Source organism: Trachurus trachurus (assembly GCF_905171665.1).
Source record: "Trachurus trachurus genome assembly, chromosome: 1".
NCBI classification, from domain to species: Eukaryota; Metazoa; Chordata; class Actinopteri; order Carangiformes; family Carangidae; genus Trachurus; species Trachurus trachurus.
In genome coordinates, this window is record NC_139891.1 from 29,439,842 (window position 1) to 29,450,403 (window position 10,562).

The window sequence follows — 10,562 nt, forward strand, 5'->3', positions numbered from 1 at the left end:
GACTGCCCCTGGTTTTTATGGGAATGTGGGTGTGTATGTATGTGTTTTTGTATCCGTGTGTGTGTGTGTGTGTGTGTGTGTGCACTGGCGAGTCTGAATCTAATAATCAGCGATTCCTTTGCTTTGGCCCCTGAAACCCACCATGGGCGTTCTCTGTTGGTATCAAGAGAGGAAGGAAGGGAGGGTCAAGAATAATGCAGTGTAGTGCTGAAGCATGGAGGGCAAGAATGAGGGTGTGTTGTCAGTGTGAGTGTGGATCTGTGTGTGTGTGTCTGTGAGTGTGTGTGTGAGGGAGAGGGCACATACACAGCAACGGTAAATCTTTTGAGAATACAAAACAGTGAATTAAAAGATGATGTGTTTTTGCCGAGAACCCGCCCCAACCTCTACAGTGTCGTGGCCTCACACACACACACACACACATGTCATCAGGTTTGTTTTTATCTCAGAACATGTTTACACAAAAATAAACAGCACGAACAAAATAATAAACCTGTATGTTTGTTTTAAAGAAAACACCATCCACTTAGCTTGGACACGTCATCAGTGAAGAACTCAGGGTGACCGGGTGTTTCAGGTCTCCTCAGAGTCAAAGACCTAAAAACACTCGATGACCCCGAGTTCTTCACTTAGGATAGGATTTTATTGTTTTTTTCACTTTTCATTATTAAAATTGTTAAATTCAGTATTTCAGAACACATATTGAATATAGTGGATTTTTGTTTTAATAAATAGATAATTTTTCATTTAAGTGTCTGGTAGAGCTCAGAAATACAGTAAATAACATATTATATTTTTGTTGATGTCTGTGATTTGATATGAATGGGAGTTAATGTGATGCACCAGCAGCATGTGATGCATCTCATGGATCACTGATCCCTACTGAATTCAGTTGAATTGAGATCGTATCGTGACAGACGTCAATTGAATTGATAAAGGTCTCATGTGATATCATAATTAAGCTTCCGCGTTCAAATATGACTAGTTGGCAGATCTAAATCATAGGCTAGTAGGCTAATAATAATAAAAACAAACACACACACAAAAAACTCATAAACCCAATTAAGCATAATAATAATTAGCATATTTGATTAATTAACTTTGTGACCAGTTTCCACGCGGTGCCGGTGCCCTTAGTGTTAGGCTACGTAATCTTCCTGTTCATGAGCTGGAAACGAAACAAAGAGACACCACCCAGCAACCGGTTTTGTTTGTTAATTTGCGTGGTTGCGCCACTTTCTTTACACCTACCTGTGGCTCGGTGTCGGTGACACGGTGAGTGAGTGCGGTCGTAGCTCTCGCGCTCTGGTTCTGGTTCTGGTCTCGCTGCGTCCTGCTGCTGCTGCTGCTTCCGCTTCCACAGAGTTACTGCAGAGGTGAGCACAGACTGACCCTGCTCGTTTTCTCTTTTTTTTTGCTTATTGTATGTCATTGTCACATCTGTGTTGTGTAGGTTGTGACCTGCTGATTTGGAGCCCAACGAGTCCATTCATATTAGATCCAGGTTATTAAGTCATGTTAACTGTCATGATGAGACGTTCACGGGCCCTTTACTCCAGTTTGCTCATGATGTGTTTGTTGGTTGTCTGTCCTGATAACCAGTAGTAAATCTGGTGCCACTTTGCCATAACTCTTTGTAAATTGGTTCTTTAATTGTGTTATTTAGGGTATAAGATAATTTTCTGGTTGCCAGGTTGTGGAATATCCTCCATTGGCATAAAACTTGACCTGTTCGTCTTTTTAAAAGTTGTGTTGGGTCAAATGTCACATCAATAACATAGTTTTTTTTTTTAATGACTAATAGTGCAGTTACTAATGGTAATGGGACATATAGGCATTTTGGACCTTATATAGATGATGAGATAAGATAATAACTACTTTATTAATCTTCAAAGGGAAATCCATTTTGTTCATGAGTCAATTCATGAAAGATAAAAAATAAAATAAAAAGTTGATCAGCACATTATTCTATAACAACAATTGTAAGTTGCAGCTTTACGTTAGCACATAAATCCCTTTAAATAAATATTGCCCTAACACTAGATCTGATAATGACAACTTCCCATCCTCTGCCTGTGCAGTGAGCAGACATGAAGGCCCCAGAGCTGCTCCTGGAGACTCTGGAGATGCTGGCAAAGGATGATTTTGAAAAGTTTAAGTGGTACCTCTCCATCGCCATCTTGGACGGCTGCACACCAATTCCCAAGTCCTGCCGGAAGGACCTGTCCTGCATCGACACTGTGAGCAAGATGCTAGAGAGGTGTGGTGAAGAGTTGGCCGTGAGCGTCTCCATTGAGACCCTGAAGAAGATGAACATGAATAACGCTGCAGAGATGTTGGAGGAGAAATACACAGGTGAAGTGGACGATGAATCAAAGTAAAAAAAAAAAAGAAGAAAAAAAAGATTATACATGTGTCTGTACTGATTCTCTGTGTCTATCTTTTCAGCTGCAGGAGGGAAAACAGCTGCCACCTCCACCTCCCCCTCCTCCTCCTCCTCCTCCTCCTCCTCCTCCTCCTCCTCCTCTGCTTCAGCACCTCCTGCTGCACCAGCCTCAATATCTGCTGTGGATGGAGGTGTGGTCATCGCCCCGAATGTCACTGGTAGCACCACTGGAGCGTTGAACATAACCATCCACAAACCTTGATCTGTTGAAGCTGTTTTTACATCTCATAGCTTAATCCAAGTCTGATGAGGATGGTGCTGAACTTTCTTTAATAAAGACAAACAACAAGACAAGCAGTGTGGCCTTTACTTATTTTATTTTTGTCAATACTGTACTGCTGTACTGTAGTAGAGTTCGCTAAGGACTTGTAAAAAAAAAAAAAGAAAAAGGTACCATGTTAAATCGATGGGGACAATGTGATCACATGAATCTGCTCGTGGTTCCGGACAATTATACCACGAAAACATGTCTTCTCTTATTTGTAGTGCTTTCAACAGACACCATTATTTTCAATTTAAATGGTCTGGTAGAGCTCAGAAATATATATATATAAATAAATAAAAACAATGATAATTTTGTTGATTTTTGTGATTTAATAATGAATGTGTTGCAGATGATATGCATCACTGATCCCTGCTGAATTCAGTTGAACTGAGAACATATCTGTGTGATGTTAACAACTGAACATTGAATCAATTGAATTGATAAAGGCCTTATATGGTATCATGATGAACCTTTTGATTTAAAGTCCAAGTCGCTACAGTTAAAATCTGACTAATAAGCCTGTAGGCAAATAATAATAGCCTAATTAAAAAACATTTAAAAAAACAACCTCATGAACTCAATGAAGCATAATAATCTGTCAGTCACAGTGTAAGCAGTTTCTTCGCGGTTTTGAACTCAGCTGCTGTGCCCTCAGTGTTACGTAATCTTCCTGTTCAAGAGCTGGAAACGAAACAAAACAGCCTGTTATATTGTGTGGTTGTGCCATTTTCTTTACATTATCTGTGGCTCGGTGTCGGTGGCACGGGGAGTGCGTGCGGAGCTCTTGCGCTCTGGTTCTGGTTCTGGTTCTGGTTCCGCTGCTGCTGCTGCCACAGAGTTACTGCAGAGGTGAGCACAGACTGACCCAGCTGGGGTTTTCTTTTTCTTTTTTGCTGATGGTGTGTTATCACAGTGACATGAAGGCTACACATCTGAGCTCACTGTCAAACACATCTGTGTTGTGTTACCAGCTGAATGGGCTCGTGGCCCTACAAGTCCATTCATATTAGATCCTCACAGCTATAAACTAATTAAAAGTCTATTAAAGCAGAAGTAAGTGATCCGGTCGTTTTGGCTAATTTCTCGTCAGCCGATGAAGTTAGCAGTCCCCGCCCTCGTCCCTACGTCGCCACATTCACGCGCAACCCTTGGCTGCACACACAGAGAGGACCGCCCCTTTATGCCGTTCTCTCTCCTCATTGGATAAAGGTTGTAGGATACAATGAAAGTTTTCTCCTCGGCTTACAGCAGAGCAGAGTGACTGAGAGACCCGTGTTTCAGACCAAACACTCTATGTGTAAGTGATTTCTGTCGGAAGATAAAACTATTTAAAGCAGAAGTGAGTGGTCCGGTCGTTTTCGCTAATGCTGCGTTCCAGGCAGGCTTTTGAAATCGTAAATTACAGCTTCAAGTCACAACTTACGACTTTGTAGCGTTCCAGGCAACCCACTCGTGTTTTTCCGACCTGTTTTACCGGTGAAAGTCACTATAACGGCCACTCGTAACTTCCGACCGGTGAACTCGTACCAGATCGAACTGGTACCACTTCACGGTCGGAAAAATACGAGTTTCCTTGAACGCACCATAACAGTCCTCGTCGCTACGTCACCACATTCACGGCGTCCCTTGGCTGCACACACAGCCCTGCATGCCGTTCTCTCTCCTCATTGGATAAAAACTGTAGGATACGATAAATGTTTTCTCTTCGGCTCAGAGCAGAGCAGAGGGACTGAGAGACCCGTGTTTCAGTCCAAACACTCTATGTAAGTGATTGCTGTCGGAAGATATAACTATTTAAGACTTATATTAACACAAATATATCACTCACTTCTGCTTTAAGACTTATATTAACACAAATATTCCGCTTACTTCTGCTTTAACTGTCATGATGAGACGTTCACGGGCCTTTACTCCAGTTTGTCCGTGTGTTAGTTTGTTGTCTGGGCCTGATAACCAGTTGTGAATCCTATGCTATGCTATAAAGGATTTCTGTTGCTACTTTTGTCATAACAAAGTGGCAAGTAAATTGGTTATTTATTGTGATTGTGTTATTTATGGTATATGATAATTTACTGAATATCCTCCTTTAGCATAAAACTTGACCCATTTGTTCTTTTTTTTTTTTAAAGTTGTGATGGTTGACTAATAGTGACTTTCAGACAACACATTTAATATTTTAGCAAAAATGTGTGTTTCAGCTTCACAAATATGTTTATGTATTCTCCTGTCATAGTAAAATGTCAAGGTCTTTCAATATATTAAGGTCTTCCCATCTCGCTTTATCAACAAATCAAAGAAGTGTACTATTGTTTGTATAGGCTACTTGTTGCCTCAACACTGAAGTCCAGTCCTGACAATGACAACTTCCCATCCCCTGCCTGTGCAGTGAGCAGACATGAAGGCCTCACAGCTGCTCCTGGAGACTCTGGACGACCTGGGAAAGGATGATTTTGAAAAGTTTAAGTGGTTCCTCTCCATGGACATCTTGGACGGCTGCAAACCAATTCCCAAAGCCTTCCTGGAGGACGCATCCCGCCCCAAAACTGTGAGCAGGATGACAGAGAGGTACGGTGAAGAGTCGGCCGTGAGCGTCTCCATTGCGATCCTGAAGAAGATGAACATGAATAACGCTGCAGAGATGTTGAAGAACAAATACGCAGGTGAAGTGGACGATGAATCAAAGTAAAAAAAAAAAAAAAAAAATACAACAGATTATTTACATGCTTTGTTTACATGTGTCTGTGCTGATTCTCTGTCTCTCTATCTTTTCAGCTGCAGGGGGGGAAACAGCTGCCACCACCTCCTCCTCTGCTTCAGCACCTCCTGCTGCACCAGCCTCAATATCTGCTGCACATGGAGGTGTGGTCAACGCCCCGAATGTCAGCGGTTGCACTGCTGGATCGTGGGACAAAACTATTCGTATCTGTGTTATCATATATTTGTGTCTATGCTTGTATTTTGATGTTGCATGTTCAGTGGAGGTCACGTGAGCCTCTTACGCCAATGAAAGTTAAGGGCGCGTTTTTGTGCTGTTGTTGTGTTGTAGAATTGCATCACGTGCTGGGTCGGTCGTAGGTCAGATCACGCCCATCACTTCACCTTTTTTTTTGTATTTTCACCAAGAAGACTTGGTCGTGTGCTCTTTTTGTGTGATTTTTTAAAAATTACGCACTCCCTGTACTTCACTGTTGTCCCCGCTTGTATAATGTCATGTTTGTTTATGTTAATAAAGTGTGATTGAAAAAAAAACCTTGCAAGGTTGCAATCAAAGACGGGTTATCTTTGACTGTATGTCGCAAATAGGTTTTTCACCACATCACATGCATAAATAAATACATTAGCCTAATATATAATAGAGATATGGTGATATAGTCTCTGACTGGTCATAACATGACTCGATCACGACCCCACTCTCGGACTTATAGTCGATCCGTGCGCAAGTAATTGGTTGTGATAGGGTCATATTCTGGGCCTGATCGGACTAGTTGTGATTTGACGTGATAACGACCCAATCGGGCTCTCTCGAACAGGTCCGGGTCCGTCCGTGTTTGCTGGGATGCTATAAAGGATTTCTGTTGCTACTTTGTCATAACAAAGTGGCAAGTAGCCTAAATTACTAAATTACTTGGTGCAGAATGTTAACAAAGTGTGAATAGGCCTACGCTGAGCTGATAAAGGCACAAATGATACAAATAATCTTCTTTAAATCCAGGAGTTAATAATTATATGCTGAGTGAGATGTAAAAGTGTTGATTCTTGTATTTAAACAGCTCCATCATGTTCACAGTACAAAAGTATCAACAAGTGTTTGTCATGGCTCATGTCCATATGGTGTCAGTAGGTGGCACTATAGGGCCATATCGATTTGATTCCCTGGTGAATCATTAATATTGATTCATATACCCTGACATTTTTGTAAATATTCTATTATATATTTTCATGGGACAACACTGAAGATATGACACTTTGATGCAATGTAAAGTATAGTGTACAGCTTGTATAACAGTGTAAATTTGCTGTCCTGTCAAAATAACTTGACACACAGCCATTAATGTCTGAACCGCTGGCAACAAAAGTGAGTACACCCCTAATGTCCAAATTGTGCCCAAAGTGTCATTTTTTGTGTGGCTACCATTATTTTCCAGCATTGCCTTAACTATCTTGGGCATGGAGTAAAATGTCAAAACAAGGTCTTTAAATATGTCACCCTGGGCTGTGGGACATATAGGCATTTTGGACCTTATATACAGTAGATGATGAGATAAGATAAGAGTTACTTTATTAATCTCCTAAGGGAAATCCATAGCGTCCATGAGTCAAAAAGATAAAAAGTTAATCAGCACATTAGGCTATTCTATAACAACAATAATTGTAAGTAGCAGCTTTACGTTACATAAATCCCTTTAAATACACAAATACGGATGAGACATTCTTCTCATCCCACTCCATCAACAAGTCACATAAGTTTATTATTTGTAGCCTACCTATAGTTGCTTTAACACTAGTTTTGAAAATGACAACAATGTGCAGCGAGCAGACATGAAGGCCTCGGAGCTGCTCCTGGAACCAGTTTCTTCGCGATGGTTTTGAACTCAGCTGCTGCGCCCTCAGTGTTACGTAATCTCTTCCTGTTCATGAGCTGGAAACGAGACAAAACGAAACTACCCAGCAGCCTGTTGTGTGTGTGTGTGTGTGTTTGCGCCATTTTCTTTACATTAGACCTACCTGTGGCTCGGTGTCGGTGATACGGAGAGTGTGTACGGAGCTCTGCGCTCTGGTTCTGGTCCTGGTTCCGCTGCTGCTGCTGCTGCCACAGAGTTACTGCAGAGGTGAGCACAGACTGACCCAGCTGGGGGTTTCTTTTTCTTTTCTTTTTTGCTGATTGTGTGTTATCACGGTGACATTAGCGCTACACATCTGAGCTCACTGTCAAACACATCTGTGTGTCCGACGAGTCCATTCATATTAGATCCTCACAGCTATAAACTAATTATAAGTCTGTTAACTGTCATGATGAGACGTTCACGGGCCTTTACTCCAGCTTGTTCATGCGTTATTTTGTTGTCTGAGCCTGATCACCAGTTGTGAATCCGTTAAAGGATTTATGTAAATTTATGTTAGTAAATTGGTCATTTATTGTGATTAATTGTGTTATTTATGCTATATGATCATTTACTAGTTTCCAGGTTGTGGAATATCCTCCTTTAGCATAAAACTTGACCCATTTGTTCTTTGTTGTTGTTGTTGTTGTTGTTGTTGTTGTTGTTGTGCTGATTGACTAATAGGCTTGATGCACAGCTCCACTACTTCCTGAACTTAAACTATAGCTCCTTCAGACGTTAATAACGTAGGCCTAATAAAATTGCTGTGTCTGTTGGGTAAATTCCACATACACAAAGCCAGATTTCTCCAGGTTATGCCAAATGAAACTTTATTTTATGTGGAACTTAAATCTTTTTATGACTCTGTCTGTAAAATATGTAAAAACAAGAAAACTTTGAAGACATCCAGTCTTATGGAAAAGATTATGGTCCATATTACTAGAGAAAATCTCTACTGTTTTTTTATATATAGGATACAGTATATATATATTTCAATTTTTTTTTGCATATATTTATTTTCTGGCTCTTTATTGTTCATAATTATTCTTACGCACCGGGATACATTGTATTTTTATTCTATTTTTCTTAATTTACTTATTTTTGTCAAGCGCTGCTATATGTGTTACCTTTTATACAGTCTATGTGTGTTACGCACTCTCTGTACTTTAGTGTTGTTTCATGTCAGTATGATGTCATGTTTGTATAATGTTTCAAATATGATACTAAAGTTTGATGGGGAAAAAAAAACAGCTCCTTCATTTCCTGTCTTACATTATTGGACAAACAGATGAATCCAGGTGTGTCTGACTCTAAACCTCAGTAGTCACAACAATGGTCAGACACACCTGGATTAATCAGTTTGTCCAATAATGTAAGACAGGAAATGAAGGAGCTAGTTTAAAGGGATAGTAGCATTTTTTAAAAAGTGGGGTTGTATGATCTACAAATAACCCCTAAGTAGCCTACTTTAATTGCAGTAGAAGACTCTCTGCACTCCTCCCGTTAACAACGCCAGCCCATAGCCCTGCCCAGAGATTTACAACATACAGTGTTGTGAACAGACCTAAAGAAACGGCCTATTTTCACGGCCTATAAGAGGTTTTACCTGAAAAAAAATACACAGTTCCATTGTTCGCTATACTGTAATCCAAATAAAAACTGCGTTTTTCCTGCACTTTGAAGGGCTGGAAAAAATTATATTATAGCGAACAATGGAACTGTGTGTTCAGGTAAAACCTCTTTTAAGCCGCGAAAATAGGCCGTTTGTTTGGGTCTGTTCACAACACTGTATGTTGTAAGTCTCTGGGCAGGGCTATGGGCTGGCGTTGCTAACGGGAGGAGTGCAGAGAGTCTTCTACTGCAATTAAAGTACTTAGGGGTTATTTGTAGATCATACAACCCCACTTTAAAAAAAGGCTACTATCCCTTTAAGTTCAGGAAGTAGTGGAGCTGTGCATAGAGCCTATAGTGACTTTCAGACAACACATTTAATATTTTAGCAAAAATGTGTGTTTCAGCTTCACAAATATGTTTATGTATTCTCCTGTGATAGTAAAATGTCAAGGTCTGTCAATATATTAAGGTCTTCTCATCTCAAGTCAAAGAAGTGTGTTGTTGGTATACTTGTTGATAATGACAACTTCCCATCCTCTGCCTGTGCAGTGAGCAGACATGGCCTCAGAGCTGCTCCTGGAGACTCTGGACGACCTGCGAAAGGATGATTTTGAAAGGTTTAAGTGGTTCCTCTCCGATAACATCTTGGACAACTGCACACCAATTCCCCAGTCCTTCCTGGAGGACGCATCCCGCCCCAACACTGCGAGAAAGATGACAGAGAGGTACGGTGAAGAGTCGGCCGTGAGCGTCTCCATTGCGATCCTGAAGAAGATGAACATGAATTATCAAGCAGAGATGTTGAAGAACAAATACGCAGGTGCAGTGGGCGATGAATCAAAGTTAAAAAAAAAAAGATTATTTACATGCTTTGTTTGCATGTGTGTGTACTGATTCTCTGTCTCTGTATCTTTTCAGCTGCAGGGGGGAAAACAGCTTCCTCCTCCTCCTCCTCCTCTGCTCCAGCACCTCCTGCTGCACCAGCCTCAATATCTGCTGTGGATGGAGGTGTGGTCATCGCCCCGAACATCACCGGTAGCACCACTGGAGCGTTGAACATAACCATCCACCACAAACCTTGATCTGTTGATGGTTGAAGCTGTTTTTACATCTCACAAAGCAAATCCAAGTCTGATGAGGATGGTGCAGAACTTTCTTTAATAAAGAACAACAAGACAAGCAGTGTGGCCTTTACTTATTTGATTTTTTTCAACAGGTTAGCTACTGTACTGCTGTATTCATTGTACCGTTTACCTTCAGGGGGGAATTGATGGGTGAAAAAAAAAAAGAAAAAGGGATGAAGTTTCTCGAGATCTCGCAAAACTTTTCTCGAGATCCCGGGAAACTTTTGCTACATCACAGACCGTCTGTCTGTGATCATAGCAGATAAATAAATAACAGATCTGGACATTTCTCACTCTAACGGTGCTTATAGAGCCGTTATGTTTACAGTTCATATGCGATATGGTTTATTGTGACAGTAGCTGTGGTCTGATGTGAGATGGAGCTCACTCGGCCAGATGTTATAGGTGAGCCTGTAGATGACGCTGCACGACACGACGTGCTACTCTCATCATACCACAACCGCAGGTAGAGACAGCTCAGTGTGTGTCTGTCTACACCTGCGCTGAGAGAC

At 41.0% G+C, this 10,562-nt stretch overlaps 1 protein-coding gene across 2 annotated transcripts; it reads left to right on the forward strand.

Moving 5' to 3' along the window:
• Positions 1 to 1,250: 1,250 nt before the first annotated feature.
• LOC311001667 (pyrin-like) lies at positions 1,251 to 10,067 on the forward strand. Of its 2 annotated transcripts, XM_083992780.1 has the most exons (4): positions 1,251 to 1,279; positions 3,482 to 3,560; positions 5,098 to 5,371; positions 9,845 to 10,067. In XM_083992780.1, the coding sequence occupies exons 3-4, from the start codon at positions 5,107 to 5,109 to the stop codon at positions 10,006 to 10,008; spliced, it is 429 nt and encodes a 142-aa protein (XP_083848906.1). In that variant the 5' UTR covers positions 1,251 to 1,279; positions 3,482 to 3,560; positions 5,098 to 5,106; the 3' UTR covers positions 10,009 to 10,067. The 2 variants fall into 2 exon arrangements, with proteins under 2 accessions (XP_083848906.1, XP_083848907.1); XM_083992781.1 differs by lacking the exons at positions 1,251 to 1,279; positions 3,482 to 3,560; positions 5,098 to 5,371 and adding exons at positions 7,457 to 7,540; positions 9,476 to 9,746.
• The last annotated feature ends 495 nt before the right edge of the window (positions 10,068 to 10,562 follow it).